At 39.0% G+C, this 18,328-nt stretch overlaps 1 protein-coding gene across 4 annotated transcripts in view; it reads left to right on the top strand.

The window, feature by feature from the left end:
• SMARCC1 (SWI/SNF related BAF chromatin remodeling complex subunit C1) overlaps positions 1–18,328 on the top strand; it is a 173,830-nt gene that overhangs the window by 151,788 nt on the left and 3,714 nt on the right. For 3 of the 4 annotated variants that reach the window (XM_078152454.1, XM_020999002.2, XM_078152455.1), the window contains one exon: positions 16,795–16,971. In XM_078152454.1, coding sequence (XP_078008580.1) covers positions 16,795–16,971 — 177 coding nt within the window. Of the gene's footprint in view, positions 1–1,061; positions 16,972–18,328 lie in introns of those variants that run through there. The other variant, XM_020999003.2, reaches the window with a different exon arrangement.

The following is an 18,328-nucleotide window of genomic DNA, read 5'->3' as shown; positions in this document are numbered from 1 at the left end:
TTATGACTACAGCAGTCAGTAACACAGGACATGGTATTTCCTGAGCGCTTGCCCATTTCTTTATTTTCTGTAGAAGAGATGGACAAAGAGATGGTCTTGCCTTTTGCCATCCTTCCTCAGAAAATGGACAGACACAATTGTTAATAAAATTTGGAGGCAAGGTACCTACAAACAAATGTTTACCGAACAAACTTTGGAGGAAAAATAGTCTTCTTTTTGCTTTCTTTTTCACTCACAAAAACAGGATAGGGTTTTGTAAATAATGATAGCTAGGTGGAGATGTTGAACATATCATACTCTGAAAAGAGGTGTATTGCTTTTTATGTTTGAAGTTGCTTTAGGGTTCAAATGCAAAATGAAGGCAAGTGATAGTAGTAGCTAGGAAGAGAAAAAATAGCTTCAAAAACTATCCTCAGAAAAAAAGGAAAAAAATTTAAAAGACAAACATTTCCATCTACTTTGGAGTTTAGCAAAGTAGAAGCTAAGAAATTAGGGCAAGGGAGGAATATTGTAAACATCTGTCAATGAATAATGGTCTGCACGCTCTTAATTCTCTGTAGTTGTTATTTAGGAACTATCAACATGAATCTGCCAGCTGATGTTCCCTTTATTCACTGGAAATTATTAGAAATTTGCATTGGCACAGAGGTGATTTATTCAGATTAGCTGTCCGTCCACTACATAATTGACCAGAATTTATGCTTTGTGAAGAGGTTAAAATGTCAGTTTTTGGAGGCCAAGAAGGACATGGTAGTTACAGCATGAGGGCGAAGATATTTTAACTCGGCATAAGGTGATGTGTTTTACTGAACTTGAAACATCTTTGTCTTTCTTGGTTGTGATATTCTGTAAGTAAATGTCGTGAAAATGTTTCTCTGCCTTTGTGATATGTAATAGAGCACATCATTATGCCGGATAAGAATGTTATTTTTTCACCTGCATAACTTTGTAATGAAGTTGAAATGTATGGATTAGCAAAGTGGCTGGTGAGAAAAAGTCCTACCTGAACCTCTTTTTGGCTTTAGCTCTTTCTCTCCCTCTCTTCCCATTTAAATGTTTAGAATTGGATTTGTATGAAAAGAGCCCTGTTCCCGACTTCTTCTGGTGCTGCTTCCTGACTTGGCTGGGTAAACAGAACTAGCCTTCTACCACTTGTTTTGTTCCTGTTTCTTACGGAGAATGGAAGTAATTGGTTTGCGTTTTTTGAAGGATATCATAATGTAATTTCATTTAAATTTTTAAAATTTTATTTTTAAAAATAAAATCTGTTTTCTTTCATCAAAAAAAAGAAAAACAAAATTCTTAATAGCAGTTATGCCTGTTCAAGCAAAACATTCTTCTCACATTAGCTATATCCAAAAATTATATCTCAATCTGCACTCTGAGTCATTCACGATGTAATTTTAAAGTGTGATGGGTTTGGAAGTAGTAGGACCTGAGTTCAGATTCTTGCTCTTCCACTTAATGTATAAGTCACTTCATCTCTCCAACACTCAGCTTTTTTAATCTGTAAATCTAGGGGTTTGTCCAGAGGTTTCAAACATGTTGGCTGCATGTAGCCCACAGTATTTCTGAGTGTAGCCTGAACCAAATTAAAATGTAATTTGAAAATGTTCAACAAAATAAATAAAAATACAGTAGAACATGGATAATGTTACATTTTAAAACTAAGTCATTATGTAACTCACAGGGATCCTTATGGCCCCATTTCTATTGGAATTTGACACTAAAATGGCTGGCCAAACTAGTTCTAACTCTGTGATCCTAAAGTGCTTTTAAGTAAAAGTAGTGTGTGCAGTACTATTATTAGAATGGCCTTTGATTGTTAAAGTCCGATTTAGATGTAATTTATTACTTTGGTGAGAAATATTATATTTAATAGTATGTTGCTTAATCTCAAAAATAATAAAATTTCACCTTAGTGCTCTTGGATATGATCCTCCCCTAGAATTGAGATGAGGCTGCCAGTCTGAAATGCAAAACTGTGTATTAGAATAAAGCATCATTTATCTGGTATTTTTAGGGAATAGCGAACATTACACCTTACACAAGAATTTCAGGAGATGAAAGTGTCTAAGCTGTGATCTGTATCAGTGCGGAAGTGCCTGCTCTGATTTAATTCAACAAACATTTGTTGAAGCACTATACCAGATGCTGGGAATATAAAGAGAAAAAAATAGAGCTATCCCTACCTTGAAGAAATTTAGATTCTATTGGGAATACAGTGTGTATGTAATTAAGCAAATGTGAGGTAATTTGAGGAGACAGAAAACTTTAACAACTGGAGAACTCAGGAAAGTCAGTGTGCAGGAGCTACCACCTGTACTGAACCTTGAAGGAAGCTGGTGATTCTAAGAAGAATCAAGGGGGGATTGCTTCTACGCATGAAAGACAGCCAGTGTGACGGTGTGGAGATGAGAGATGAAAACTTCAAATATATATTAAGAAGAATAAAAGCCCAGAAAAGACAGCAGAATTCAAATTGTAGAGTATCTGATGTTTTAAATTCTAGGCTGAGAAGTTCGTATTATATCCAGTAGAGAAACACGGAAGAGTTTGATTAGGGAAGTGGCATGATCAAGGTTTTAGAAGATTTTAGTCTGCCTCTTCCATATATCGGGTAGCTAGGTGGTACAGTGGATAGAGCACTGTGCTAGGAACCAGGAAGATTCATCTTCCTGAGTTCAAATCTGGCCTCAGACACTAACTGTGTGAGACCCTGGGCAAGTCACTTAACCACATTTGCTTCAGTTTCTCATCTGTAATATGAGCTGGAGAAGGAAATGGCAAACTACTCTAGTATCTTTGCCAAGTGAACCCTAAATGGAGTCATGCAGAGTAGGACACGCCTGAAATGAATGAACAACAAGGATCGGGGCTAGACCTGTGTTTTTAGAATATAATTTTGTTGGTTGCGTGGATGAATTTTAAAAGGGAACAACTGGACTCAGAGTTGAATTGGGAAGAAATTCAGTAAAATTGTCTTGAGAAGTGAATGAGAGCCTGAACTACGGTGGTGATTGTGTCAGTGGAAAGAAGGGAGTCATTGTGAGAGATACAGTCAATTCTGCTATAACAAGATATATATGTTCCCTCAAAAGCACCACACCATGCAAAACTGAGCAATAAAAACTATTTGTCATTGACATATTACAGAAAAGACAGTAGCCTAATAAAAACGATAGTATGATTTTATTCTTGTTAAATGTTTAAGTAATACATAAATACAATAAATAGTGACACCATCCGTGGCCTCAGGCCGCTGCTTAATCAGCCTTTGCCCTGGTTCCCATGGGGCTAGGTTGGCAAGAGGTTGAGCAAGCTGCAACCCAGGGCTGGAGGCCATGGGATTTGTTCAGACCAGCCCTTCTCTGCTTACAGTTTTACTGTACCAGAAAATGTAAGTAGGGTACTTTACCTTGAAGAAGATGTGAAGTTTGCTTGTGAACGTGGGCATTAGAAGGGTTACTGCTTGTGAATTATTACAAAGTAGTGCAGTTTTCTGCATTCAGGCTGTATCTGGAGGAAGAAATCAAGCAGAAGCAACACTGAAATTTGTATTATACTCAAGATATCCCCTTAATATATCAGTAATGTTGGAAGAAATTTGTGTTTTCAAAACGTGTCATAGCAGAACTGACTGTATTATGGAGTTAGGCTAGACAACTTATTGGGTATGGGAGGTAAGTGAGAGAATCCCAGAATTTCAGAGTTGCAAGAAACCTCAGTGGCTATCTTATCCAATATTGCCATAATCTTATTAGAACAAATTGTTATCTAACCTCTGATGCCATCCCTACCCCCACTCCCTCAATTGAAGGAACCTACCACCTCCTGTAGCTTTCCATTCTACTTTTCGATAGCTCTAATTATTGGAAGGTTTTTTGGCACGGTGCACAGTAGGTGTTTGATAAATGTTTATTCACTGATACACATTAAATCTAAATTTATCTCTGCAGCTTCTGTCCCATTGCTCTTAGTTCACATTCTCTGGACTAGGGAAGAGTCAAATAGGACTTTGAGTTTTTAACTTCAGGGAATGGAAAATGGTGGTGCCTTTAGCAGAAATCAAGAAGTTGGAGGAAGGATTAGTTTAGGAGGAGGTAAGATAGCATGTGCTGTTTTGAATATGTTGAGTCTGAAATATCTCTAGGATATCTAAGTGGAAAGCTACAATAGCAGTTGATATGACATTGGAATTCAGGAGAAGGTTAGGGATATAACTATGAATATATTAATAAATGTTTTAGAAAAGAAATGACTTGAGAAGAAGTGATACTTAAACTCCTGGGAGTTAATGAGGTTACTAAGGAAAAGGCCTAAGACAGAGCTTTCAGATAGAAGAAGGGTTGAATGATGATCATTGAGTAAATGAGACAAAGAAGGAGTGGTTATTTGAACTGTAGGAGAATCAGGAAGGACCAGTGTTGGGAAAGCAGAGACAGATGAGAGTGTTCAGGAGGAGGGGTTGATTAACAGTATCAGAAACTGCAGAGGGCTTAAGTGGAATGAAGGCTGAAAAGGGTCATCAAATTTAATATTTACAAGTTTTGTTAAATTTGGAGAAGCAGGTCAATAGAGTGGAGGGTGGAAGCCAGAATATAATGGGTAGAGAGAACAAGTGATCAGTGAGGAAATGGAGGCGGCAAATGTGGATGATTTCCAGGAGTTAGCTATGAAAGGGAGGAAAGATAAAGAGCGTAGCTTGATTCTCATGAGATGATTTTGTTGTTTGTTTGTTTTAAAGAATTAGGGCAGCTTTGATCATCTTTTCAGGTAGTAAGGAAAGATAAGGAGTGAGAGGAAATTATTGATTAAAAAAAAATCTCAGAGGAGATATAAAGGGATGGGGTAACATTAAGGCCGTAAGTAGAGGAACTTGTGGAAAAGAAGGGCCACTCCTTTTTTCAGAAACAGTAATCAAATAAAAGATAATAGGTGAAAATGTGAAGAGGTTTGGAAGGGGTGATGAGAGGTATCTGAGAGAACTCATGATTGGTAGCCTTAATTTCATCAATAAAGTAGGGGATAGGGATGTCTACTAGGTGCCAGGAGGTGGAAGGCAACATTGGGAGTTTGAAGATAGAAGATTAGGTTTTAGAGCAGTTTCTGAAAGGAATGAGATAATCAGTATTTGAAGAATTAAAGTTTTGTGATACCATAGTAAGGACCCAGTTGAAGTGAGTTTGTAGTGAAACTTGGTGGTGCAATCAAAGGTATGACATTCCTGTGGTTAGCTGATGTTCTTCAGTTGATATTGCTGCACTTGGAGAAGAGGATGTTGGAGAGAGACAGACAGTGAGCCAGGTAGTAAATTCCTGAGTAAGGACAAGAAATAGAGAAATCTTAAGAGAAAAGTTTCTGAGTGATGATGGTAGAGGACAGTTCTGGAACCAGCAGTGAGAGTGCAAGGAATATGCCAACTCTTCCCTCTCAGCCTAATGAAGAAGCTTGAGAAAAGGCTCAAACAGCATTGGAGCGTGTAACTAGGGACAAGTCAGTTAGGAAGATTGTAAAGGGAAAAGACAGGCTGGAAAGTTGTACATTTGTGTTTGTCTTCCAGTGAGGGAATAGAAGTGGAAAGTGATGGAATTTTGCTGGTTTGGAAGTAGCAGGGGAAAGCTGTTTTTGCCTTCTAGAGACTGTGAATCACTAGGATTAGAAGAGTGAAGGGATAAATTTGACAGTCATTGGACTGGAAGAATACCATTTTGTTAGGGGCTCTACCTTGTATGGGCAGGTGGCGTGTTGGACCAGGAATCAGGAAGACCTGAATTCAAATGTGGCCTCAGACACTTACTAGCTATGTTACCCCTGGAAAACGAAATGGCAAACTACTCCAGTCTATGCCAGGAAAACCCCAAATGAGGTCATACAGAGTTGGACACAACTGAAATGATTAAACAACAATAACTACCTCCCAGGGTCCTCTAGTTTATTATTATTATTATTATTATTATTATTATTATTAATAATAATATATTTATTTATTTAGTTATTAAAGGTGTTATCAGTTCAAATACTCCGACTTAAATCGGCCCTTCAGTCAATAAACATTAAGTACCAGGTAGTATTGCTAGGCAGATGTTGGTGATCTGTGGTTTGCAATTACAAGGAGTTCAGCCTTAGAGGTCTGAGTTCCCACAGACTAGATCAAACTCACTCATTGAATTAGTTCAATAGTTCTAACTCAAGATGGCAGAGAGACTCCCAGAAGATATCCTACACATGGAACAAATGTTGTCTCTGTGTAAGGCCTGAGAGTTCTTTTGGTGTTGAGGTGTCTGAATCAGTGGTCATGAATGGTATAGGTTCAAGCCGTTACTTGAAGTCCCAGTCTTTCCAACTTCAGGTATGGTATCTGAGGCCAACAAAACTATCACTTCAGACTGAAGAATCTTTTCCTTCTGTATTACATCTCCTTAAAATAGTTAATGGCTTACCAGAAAAGGTCCTTGAGGAAGAACCCTCGAAAATGTTCCCTTCTCTTTATGCCCTTTGGATTAATGTCTGAATAATGATCATCCTTGAATGAATTATGTTAAGGTGAAATAACTGAAAGACAATATGCAGGTGAGCTTTAAAAAAAAACAAACAGAACAGACCCCTTCCTTTCCCCTGGGTATCTATGGTAAGTTAGGTTATTCTAATTATTCACACTTCTTAGTTCTGTTATGCCACAGCTTGTGTAAGGAAAGATCACCTTTTTTGCAAGAGTGAAGGGAAAAGTTATGTTAGTTTGAATGTCCATATAAATTTCTTACTCCCTTTTGAGAATTAAGACACAATAGAAACAAGACCCTAATGATATTAGTCTAAGAAGTATCATTTGCTGAAAATGTAAATGGGTTTAAGTGGGGTTTAGATAAACAGTTGTGGATCTAATAATTAATGAACCTATTAAGGGAAACCAGGATGTGTGGGCAAACCCCTGGACTTTTGACCATGCTTCCCTTAGCTACTTTTTCATAGGGGTACTACTAGGCCTAATTGACCCATACTCTGATCTATATATGTATGCATTGTTTTAAGACTTTGTTTCTTCTAATCTCTGGATTACTTTTGTCATTGAATACCAATTCATACATTTTTTAAAAATACTGTATCATCACAGTTCTTAAGCATTCAGCCCCAGCGTGTTTGCATTAATTTGGTTAGACTTTTAACACCAATACTTTTTCATCTCAATTGTTAACCTGAGCAGTTGTGGTCACACTAATAAATTGCACATGTTTTATGTATTCAGTTCCACAGGTACTTATTGAACACCTCCAATGTGCTTATCTTGTGTTACATGTTGTAGGACATAGAAGAAAAGAAGGATATACCACTGTTAAGGAATAGGACTAATATGTCTGAGAGGAGAGTAGTATATTAGAACATAGGATTTGGATTCAGGGGACCTTGGGTCAAATCCAGTCTCCACTGCTTAAAACTTGAGCTTTGAGCAAGCCACCTAACCTCTTGGGAACTCAGTAGCTTCTCATGGAAAATCAAGTAGTTGGATAAGACAGATGAGTAGCAAGATGATGATGTATTCTGTGGTGCTGGGCTTTGAGTGAGAAAGACCCCACTGAACTTGCCTCTTGCATTTACTAAGGTGTGAATTGGGCAAGTCATTTAATCTTTTGTGGCCTCAGTTGCACATCTGTAAAGTGAAGTAGCTGGAGTAAATTATCTCTGTCCCTTCCACCTCTAATCTGTACTGTAATGTTACTATGGTAGTGTGATCTCACTTGTTTCTAGTTGTAAATCTCTGTAACCCTTTTTTCATCCAAAAATGAGTCTACCTAGTTAATCTAAGGTACCCAGACTCCAAGAAGAAATGGGGCCTGGGTTCAATTTAACAAATACTCCGTAGTTATTCAAGTGAGGATTTAGTCCTACATATTCCTTAATATAACCAAAACTGTTGCATCATTTTTCAATATTAACCTTTAAAAAGAAAACAGTAAGATCTCTGTCCTAAAGGAAAAAAATCAACTGTTGTGGTTATCCTCAGGAAAGTACTCTGTGAAGGAAGCAGGGGGTCACCCAGGAGTCTAGACTTCTTGCTTAGGACTGATTCCATTATTTCTGTTCTACTGGGGACTCAGCCAAAGGCTGTAGATGTGAATGATTTAGAAATGAAATAATGAATTGCACCAAGCGTTTGAAATTCTAAAAGTCCTTTTCAGCTACACTCCTCTTTATACCCTCACAAAGCAGAGAAAGAATCTTTGGTTGGCATTCATCTCTGTTTCCATGGAGTGATGAAAGTAACACTTTAATAAAAATAAGTAGTAAACCTTATTAGAGTGTATCAACAGTTTTTCACTGATCTGAATCTAATTTTAAGTGTAACTTTCCATTTCTTATAATTTACATGTCTACTATTTGCCTCTTATTTATTATTTCCAGTGTTTTGTGCCTTCATATTGCTTTTCTGAAGTCTTGTCCTTCTTTCCCCATCTTAAAGGAGACATCTGTTTTTTTTTTCTCTCTGAGAATGGGAAAGGATAGAAAAACAATTTGATTTTGATCAGGATTATTCATGTTCATTTAAACTTTGTGTGCTTTATCAAATTACTAGAGTAACAGTTTGTGAGGCTATCTTTGCTCTTCCATTTGAAAGATGATGAGGCCCATGAGTATTTCAGATATCAAGATGACCTCAAAAATTTTAAGATTATGAAAAGAAACTTTTCCCTTACAAAAAAAAAATAGGACCAGTCTTCTCTCTTAGTAACAAAAAATAATATCCCCATTTAAAATCCTTACCCTTTCCTAAGTAAGTTCTATCATTGAATTGTTTTGCTATCTACTGAATCAATTTCGTAAAGTGTCCTTTGGGAAACTCTCATGCTATTTCACACAACATGTGACAACTATAACCTCTAGAGGGCAATGCCTCTTTTAATGGAAGACTTTAGTGTCCCTGAAAGGTATTCACAGATGACAGCATCCTACAAGCTGTAGTGTAGTTTGGTCCTCCTTGTAACCTCGACGCTTCAGGAAATGGTTTAATTGATTGATTGGTGGAAGAACTATATTGACAGAAACAGCTAGAATTAATAATGTAAGCAAGATATAGTCAAAGAAAGTAATACTCAATGAGATATGCGTTCGTACTCGTATCTCAGTGACTTCTGATTGGTGAATTAATAGATATGTGAAGTGTTCTTAGCTTAGTGTGTTTGTAAAGCACACCTGAGCAGCTCATTCACTCTCAAGCATGAAGGAATTCTCGAGAGTAGCAGCATGGTGTAGTAGATGGAGAGCTGGCCTTGATAAAATAATGTTCGAGTCCTGCCTCTGACACATACGGACTTTGTGGTTTTGGACAAATAACTTAACTTTTCGGTGCTCCAGGCAACCCTGTAAGACTGTAACTTACAGAGTAGATACTGACGTCCAAGTTTCCTTACTTGTAGTTCCCTCTACCCATGAAACCATAGATCCGTTATAGAAATAAAGTAAGGGAATGAAACTAGGTGTGGGACGTGGAGCAGGGAGCAAACCATTCATGGCTGATCTGGCCACTTAGAGTTTTGATGTCTGCATTGGTTATATCGCAGGATCAGGACAGGCTGGAACCCATGGATGGATGGATGGCTATGTTTGTTGTTTTGCATGTATATCCTCAATGTAACCTTTATTTTAAGAGCAATAAATTGTAGTTAGGTAAGTTCCTTGAGTGTCACCATTGTTTTTTTCCTTTGAAAATAGAAGCAAACTAGAAACACAGAGGTGAAAAATGTTTCCTTCTACCCCTGCTCCTTACTCTACTACCTGTCTAAAGAGCTATCTTTGGCTCTTCTAATACCCAGGGGAACACTATTGTGTATTTTTTTTGTTTGATTATTAACAAGATTTATGGTCCTTTTTATAGCAGGAAGGTAAAGGAACTTCAGTTTTTAATAGGACTTTTGCCTTTCATTGTATCCTCAGCACTTAAGCATAGTGCCTCCCATAGGAGGAGCTTAATAAATGCTAGTTGACTGACTGATTTTGGTAATGGATAGGAAATGTTTCCTCAGGGTGTGGAGAGCAAGTCTGACCTTGGCCAACTGACTTTTTTGCACTGACTTTGTGAGAACAAGCCAGATTGGCCAAAGCAAGCACTCTTCTAGCAATAAGGCTTGTTGCCATCAATGTAGGGGATTATGTAGCCAGCCAAAGACACTTGAATTCTTGACTCCAGGACCTGAAAAAAGGCCAGCTGTGATTGTTAATAATTAGGGGATGAAATTGCTTTACTCTTGTATCACTTAATAATTATTTTTCATAGTCTTTCTTGGGTAGCTTATTTCTATATTTTCGGGGGTGGAGAAGAGAAAATTCATGATTTTTACAGGGGGTTTCTTTTTTTATTACAATTTTTTTCATTCAACAAAAATCCATCTTTTCTCCCTGCGTCCTTACCCCATCTAAAAAAAAAGAACAAAAGAAAAATGATCTTTATTGCAAACATGTCTAGTCAAGCAAAACAAGTTTCTGCATTGGCCATGCCCAAAAAATGTTCCATTCTTCATTTTGAGTCCTCTTGAGGAGGTCGGTAACATGTTTTCATCATTAGTGCTCTGGAATTGTGGTTTATTATTGCAGTGATTAGAATTCCAAATTCTTCCAAAGTTCTTTGTTTCTACCATTTCCCCAAAGTACATATAACCACATTATTATTGGGAATAAGAGAATCTCTTAGCTGTGCGTTGTAACTCTTATCATGGCATCATTCATAGAGAATCTTTGAACAAAAGCAGCTGTGTGCAGGAGGGGCAGTGTCATTTCTGCAATGTTTTGTTTATGGGGAACCGTAGATTTAACACTACCCAGAGATTGTGCACAGTCCTGCTGAAATGGTAAGGACCATAGCACTTTAGGAATCTATTTGGTTCTAATTATGGTAGGTAACAATTTACTGGTGTTTAAGAAATGTATTTCTATTTATTAGGGCCCAAGTTGCAACTTCTGGGTAGTAGGATCCTTTCTCAGAGGACCCAAATATAAATTCTGTTCAATTTACATTGTATGTGTTCCACCTGCCTGTGTGGTATGATTCCAACAACACAACCTGAACACAGGTTACTGTGTAATGTTTTTAATCCTTGTCTGTCAGTATTACTATTAGTAGCTCTCCTACACACTTGATTTGGCAGCTTGCTTGTTGTCATTCCACAGTGACATTGAGAAAGTGGAGAGTGACAGGGGAGGGCAGCCAGAATGAAGAAAAACCTTGAGTTCCTGCCATATGAGTATCAGGTGAAGAAATTAATATTGTCTTGACTTGAGACAATTTAGAGGGAACATAACAGCAATATTTAAGTGTATGAAGGGGGAGAAAGAAAGGTGGATTCAACTTCTAAGCTTGTTATGCTTGGCCATAGAGGGCAGGACTAGGAATGAGCATGGAACAATATGCTATCTTAAAGTAAGAGGGCTTCAGGGCAGCTAGGTGGCGCAGTGGATGGAGCACTGGCCCTGGAGTCAGGAGGACCTGAGTTCAAATGCGGCCTCAGACACATGATACTCAGTAGCTTTGTGACTCTGGGCAAGTCACTTAACCCCAATTGCCTCACCAAAAAAAAAAAAAAAGAGGTTTGTTTCAAGAGGGTGGGCTTCCCCTAATTAGGGATCTTCAAACAAACTGGATGACCATTTGTTGACTATGTTGTAGAACAGTGTTGTAAAACTCAAATAGAAATGGTCCAGGGCTGAATATTGTGTCAGCCTAGGGAGGGCAGTGCTCCAGGGTTAAGCACCTACTGTAGAGGCCATTCGTTTTCATAAGGATGGAAGGTGTTAGCCTTCGCAGTACCTTCCAGTTCTGTGATTCTGAAGTCATGTTACATAGATAGGTATGCTATCTCATGATTCAGATGTATGCCCTACTCAGGTCTCTCACTTCCTTTTAAGGCTCAGCTCAGGAAGCCTTTCCTGATCACCTCAATGTTCCCTCTCAGAATTACTTTGTGATTACTTATCGGAGTCTGTTACTCTTCTACTCCCTTATGAGGACAAGGGAGGAGGCTTAACAGATTATTGTAGAATTTAATTTGCTTGTAGAAGAAGCCAGGTCTTTTACATACCACTATCTCCTGGCAGCTGTCATATACCTAGAGATAAAGTATCTCCTGTTTTATTTAAATAGTAGCAACATTGGTCTTGAAAAATTTAGGGCTGTTTATGTTCTCTCCCCTTGGCTTACATGACAGAATGTTGAACTTCTAATCAGGAGGACCTGGGTTCAAATCCTATCATTTATACTGACTATCCATGGCCAAAGGACTGCATTTCTCTAGGCCTCAGTTTCTCCATTAAGTGGGGATAATAATAACTATAGTACTTACTTCACATTGTTGTGAAGCTTAAATGAGATTATGTATGTAAAGTACTTTTTTCTCTATAAATGTCAATAATGATTATTAGGGGTTTTTTTTCTTAACCTCTAGACACCATATCACCAGTTTCAAAGAAGGAAACTTCCAAGTCATTCTTATGCCATCCTCATCTTTATCCTTTACTCCATAGCTCTCTTATGAGTGCTGTCTCCTTTACCACTTGTTCTTTAAGAGTACTCAAAAATTTATATTTTCCCATCGACTTGCTCTCAAAGTGGTGATGAGGAATCAACAAATTGGTAAACATTTATTAAGAATCTGCTATGTGCTAGGCACTGTGCTAAGCCCTGGGGATACAAAAAGAGGTGAGAGAGCTATATACAGGTTAAATAGGAAATAATTAACAGTGGGAAGGCACTAGAATTAAGAGAGACTGGGGAAGACTTCCTGTAGAAAGGTGGAATTTTAGTTTGGACTTAAAGGAAGCCAAGGCAGTCAGTAGTCAGAGGAGGGCAAGCATTGCAGACATGGGAAACAGCCAGGAAAAATGACCAGAGCCAAGAGATGGTGTGTCTTGTTCAGATTGGTGGCAGAGGAGAGAAGGGGAGCATATTGGAGAGATGTTGTAGAGGTGAAAACACCAGAAGTTGGCAGCGGCTATCTAGATGTAGGGCATGAGAGGTAGTGGGGAATCCAGGATGGTTCCTAGGTTGTGAGCCTGAGGTACTGGAAACATGGTGTTGCCTTTTACAGTAGCAGGGAAGATGGGGGTGGGTATGAGTTAAAGGGAAATATAATGAGTTGTTTTGGACAGACAGAGTGAGTTTAAAATTTCTACTAGACATCCAGTTTGAAATGTCTGAAAGGCAGTTAGAGAGAGATGTAAAATTGGAGATCAGCAGAGAGATTAGGGCAGGAAAGGTAGATTTGAGAATTATCAGTATAGAGATGGTAATTAGATCCATAGGAGCTGGTGAGATCACCAGTGAAGTAGTATAGAGGGAGAAGAAAAAGGTCCAGAACAAAACTCTGAGGGACACCTACAGTTAGAGGCTGTGATCTGGCAGAGGATCAGTCAGATAAGTAGGAGGAGAACCAGAACGGAGGGGTGGCCCAAAAACCTAGAGAGAAGAGAGTATCAAGGAGGAGGGAGTGAGGAGTGATCAACAGTGTCAAAGGCTGTAGAGAGGTCCAGGAAAACAAGGAACAGTCATTGGATTTGGCAACTAGGATATCATTGGTAACTTGGGAGAGTAGTGTCAATGGAATGATAAAGTCGGAAACTGGATTGTAAGGTGGTAAGAAGAGAGTAAGCAGAAAGTGAAAGCGTCTATTGTAGACAGCTTTTTCACAAGGAGTTTTAGCTACAAAGGACAGAAGAGGTATAGAACAGGATGGAAAGATGAAGGGAGAGGGGTTTTTTTGTTGTGATTTTGGTTTTATGGTTTTGTTTGTTTGTTTTTGCTTTTTTGGTGAGACAGTCAGGGTTATTCACACAGGACTCACACAGCTAATAAGTGTCATGTCTGAGGCTGGATTTGAACTCAGGTCCTCTTGACTCCAAGGCCAGAGCTCTATCCACTGTGCCACCTAGCTGCCCCAAGAGTATTTTGTTTTTTTAAGGATAGAGGAGACATGGTTATGTTTGTAGGCAATAGGAAATTAGCCAGTAGAGAAGGAAAGATTGAAAATAAGTGAGAGTGGAAGGGGCAGTCTGTTAGAAGTGATGGGATGGAATAGGATCACTTAAACAGGTAGATGGGTTAGCATTGTTAATTAAAGCATTAAGGCCACTTCATCATGTGAGATGGGTGAAAAAAAAAATAGTGGCAGAAGGCTCCAGAGTGATAGATGAGAAAGAGAGGAGAAGAGGAAATTCACAGTGAATGGCTTCAATTCTTTCTGTAAACTATGAGGCAAGATTCTCACTGAGAGAGTAGGGGGAGTAGAAGCCATAAGAGATTTGTGTAGACATGAAAAGGTGTGGAAGAGCTGCTGTGGGGAGCTAGTGAGTTGATAAGAGAGGTGTAGTAGAATTGCCTAGTAACTTTTTTTTCTGTATTGCTTCATTAGTCAAAAATTGCTTTTTGACTGTTCTGCCACCATTAGTTAATTTCCAAGCAATCTCATTAGCAGATTACACAATCTGAATTTTCCTTTATTTGACTCTTAAGGGCTTAATTGTGAATCAGTAATTATTTTGAAGCATATTTTATTCTTGTACCATTACATCTGTTTGGACAAAAGTCCTTGTAGTTTTTATAAGAAAAGCCTTTTACAGGAGTCACTTGCTTCAAGCAATTCATTCAGTGAAAATTTATTAGGCATTTGCTGTGTGTAAAGCACAATGTTTGGCACTGGGGGGATAAAAATTTAGATAAAACCAAGCCCAACTTCATAGAGGTTACCATCTATTAAGAAGTAACACCAACACAGAACACTATGATGCACAAAATTAAGTGGCAAATACACTAAAAAGTTTTGAAATGAAACACCGTTTCCAAGGAGAAGTTATGAATGTAACCTGAGGGAAGATTCCGTAGAGAAGGTGACATTTAAATTGAGCTTTGAAGGACAGTTAGGAATTCAGACTAAATGGAGAGGGAGGACATTTCATGCTTAGCAAAACAGCATGCACAGAGGACAAAGGATAGTCCACGTTAGCTAAAGCATGGAGTGAAGTAATAGAAGATAAATCTGGAGAGGTGAGGTGGGGCCAGTTTATGAAGGGTCTGCTAGAATACCAGACAGAATGGGTCCATCTCTGCTGGATATCAGCAGTGGAGAGTGACTGAAGAGTTTTGAGCAAAAGACTAATTTAACCAAATATAAATATTTTAAAACATCGTTCTGGCCATGGTACAAAGGCCAGCTTGAAAGAGGAGAGGGTGGAGTTTGGAAGACTTGATAAAAAGCTCTAGTGGTATCCAGGCGAGTGATGATGAGGTTCTGTGTAGAGGGGGTAGTAGTAGGAAAGAGAGAGAGGGTTGTCTCTAAGAGATGTAAGAGAAGCACAATTGATAGAACTTGGTAACTGATTAATGACAACAATAATAAATAACAATAGCTAGCACTTTAAGGTTTGCAGAGTCTTTTTTTTTCCCCCAAATCTCCTTTTTTCTAGTCTTTTACAAATATTATTCATTTGATCCTCATAATAACTCTAGGAGGCAGATGCTATGATCTCCATTTTGTATATGAAGGAACTAAAGCAGAGTGACTTGCCCAGGGTCACTCTGTTAGTAAGTGTCTGAGCCCAAATTTAAACTGAAGTCTTAAGACTCTAGATCCAGCATCCTGTGCACTATGGTGCCACCAAGCTGCCTCTAACAGGAGTGAAGAAAGTTAAAAGGTTTGAGAGTTTTGAACATGGAAAAGAGGGTGAATTTGGTGGTGCCCCTGGCAGAAGTGATGCAGTCAGAAGAAAAAGGTTTAGGAAGAAAAGGTGTTCATCTTGGTTTGGAAAAGTTGAGTCTGAGGTGCATATGGGAACATCCAAGGGAATATGACAGGAGTTGAGGTGTGGGTCTGTATCCCAGAAGATTGGGAAGGCTGGGGAAGAAATAAAGGCATAGGTGAGGTCCCTGGGGAACAGGAGCCTGAGTAGTCAGAGCAGTAGGAGGACTAGGAGAACGTGTTTTCCCTCAAGCCAAGGGAGAAAAGCTCATCACTTACGAAATTATTCTACACCTCATGCTGTAGCCGCTTACAAGAAAATACAGCCCCCAAAATAAAAGTCTTGAAATTACAAGCCATCATGTTCTAAAACTAGTTATAAAGCAGTACAGATAACCTCTTGTGATTCTTCTTTCCCTAGAGTTTCCTGTAATTTCAAACACTTGAGACAACACACAATCCTATCTGGATTAGATCATCTTTTTGCACTTGTTTCAACAGGTTTTGGGGATTCAGGCCAGTGTTTACTCTTGAAAGATGAGTGAAGAATGATGCTACCTGTATGTCCGGAAACTCTCCCTCCCTGTCCTTCCCCCTTTTCATGAATGCAGCTCTGATCTTGACCCAGTTAAATGATTAGTCCCGAGACTGAGTGCACACTTGGTGTGAAAGCTCTTCTTTCTTCTCCCATTAGTCCGTCTGTATTCTTGGTGTCATATGTCCTCAGGCAGACAGCTGACAATCTCTTCTTTTTACCCTACCTCTAACCGAAGTGAGCTTCAAAAAAAATTCTGAAAAGCTTTCTTTTTTAATAACTTCTCACAGCTGCCTGTCTCTGCTGAAGTTTTGGAACAATCAGTACCTTGCAAACCCCTCATGAAAAAAATCCCAATGTGTTAGTTGCTATTGGGGGCATCTTTTATCTGAGTCTGTTTCAAGTAACATCTAAAGTAACTCCCACGATATATGTTGCTTTAAATTTGTTTGTCCATGGAATTCTTGAGATTGCGTTATAGTCTTCCTGGCCCACCTATTCATAGTACAATTATGACAAGTACCCTTAAATACCCTTCTGCAGGTCAGATGCCAGGTCCTGGTTCCATGATGCCTGGACAGCCCATGCCAGGCCGTATGATTCCAGCTGTTGCAGCCAATATACATCCTTCTGGGGGTGGTCCTCCCCCACCTGTCATGCCACCAATGCCTGGGAACATCATTGGACCACGAGTACCCCTTGCAGCACCCAATGGCATGTGTAAGTAAAATTCTGGGGCTGGCTCAGTACCCTCCCACCTCCTGGGTCTAGGGAAAGGGGAGCATAGGTGATAAGCTCTTCAGTTGTTCAGAGGTCTAAGTCCAGCCACATTTGAATTACTCAGAACTGGATGATAGGTAAATGTAAATTGACAATTCCAGTTTCAGCAGGAAATTTTTGACAGCATAGTGATTCACTGCAGTATCTAACAAAGAAGTTCCCTCTCTTCAAGCTCATTATCCAGCATGGCTTCCATAACTTAAACTTCTCCTGATGAGTTGGGAATGCTTGGGGAACAGAGAGGATGCTGTTCACCTAACTTCTTCCTCTTTCCTGTCTTTTAGTTATGTTCTTGTTATAGAATAGCTTTATTATACACTAATCCTCATGGGTGCAGAAGGTAAGACCAAAAACTAGGAGTGAACACCAAGCAATAAAATGGCTAAAGGACTGAATAGCAGGCCTTGTAAACAGCCTGTCTTATGAGTTTTTAGTGTCCTGCAAAGAAAACATATTTTTCCCTTACCTCACTGTCACTCTACTAGGAAGCATTAACCAGCCTGCTTGGCCTAGAATATTTGTGATCATACCTTTCTTACTTGGAGATTAGGGCTATTCCAGTGTTAGGAAATCATTGGTGTATCTGTCACTTACTTTGATATAGATTTCTGGAAAACTCTTTGGAGGTTTTTACTAACATCTTTTACTGAGCATCTCTTGTGTGCTGAGCACTGCAGACAATGCTATGGGGTGTACAAAGAAATATAAAGCACAGTCCCTATCTTCATATAGTTTATCATCTAGTTAAGGTGACAACATACATGAAAATTTCAGGAGGAAAGTGACACAAGAGCATATGTTTGTGGTATATTGGGAAAAGGCCCTCAACTTATGAGGCATAACACCCAGGTTCTGGTCCCAGCTCCACTATTAACAACTGTGCGGCCCCCTACAAATCATTTCATTTCTCTGGACGTCAGTATCCTTATCTGTAAAATGAAGTGATTGGATGAGAAAACCAACTCCCAAGTGACTGAATCCATGCCTGTGATATCAGGTGTGTATAGTATGTGCATATGTGTGTATGACATATACAGATGCGCTACATATGTGTGTATGTGTTGTAGATACATGTGTACTGTGTATACACATAATAGTTGCTGTGTATCAGCAAGCTAGCTGAATGACCCCTTGCTATTGGGGATGACAATATGAGACAAATTGGTGCTTTGAACTCTAGTGAGAGAACAAACCCCAATGTGGTTTGGAGTTTGCAGGGAATGCCTTAACTGAGAAGCTGGAACTACAGCTGGATGGGTAAAATCACAATTATAGAGAAAAGTCCCTCTGGTCACTT

The sequence above is a fragment of the Phascolarctos cinereus genome, unplaced genomic scaffold (genome assembly GCF_003287225.1).
Source record: "Phascolarctos cinereus isolate Bilbo 61053 unplaced genomic scaffold, phaCin_HiC Scaffold_4;HRSCAF=312, whole genome shotgun sequence".
Lineage (NCBI taxonomy): Eukaryota > Metazoa > Chordata > Mammalia > Diprotodontia > Phascolarctidae > Phascolarctos > Phascolarctos cinereus.
Note: the sequence above shows the minus strand (reverse complement) of the source record. Positions and strands in the feature narration are given on the sequence as shown.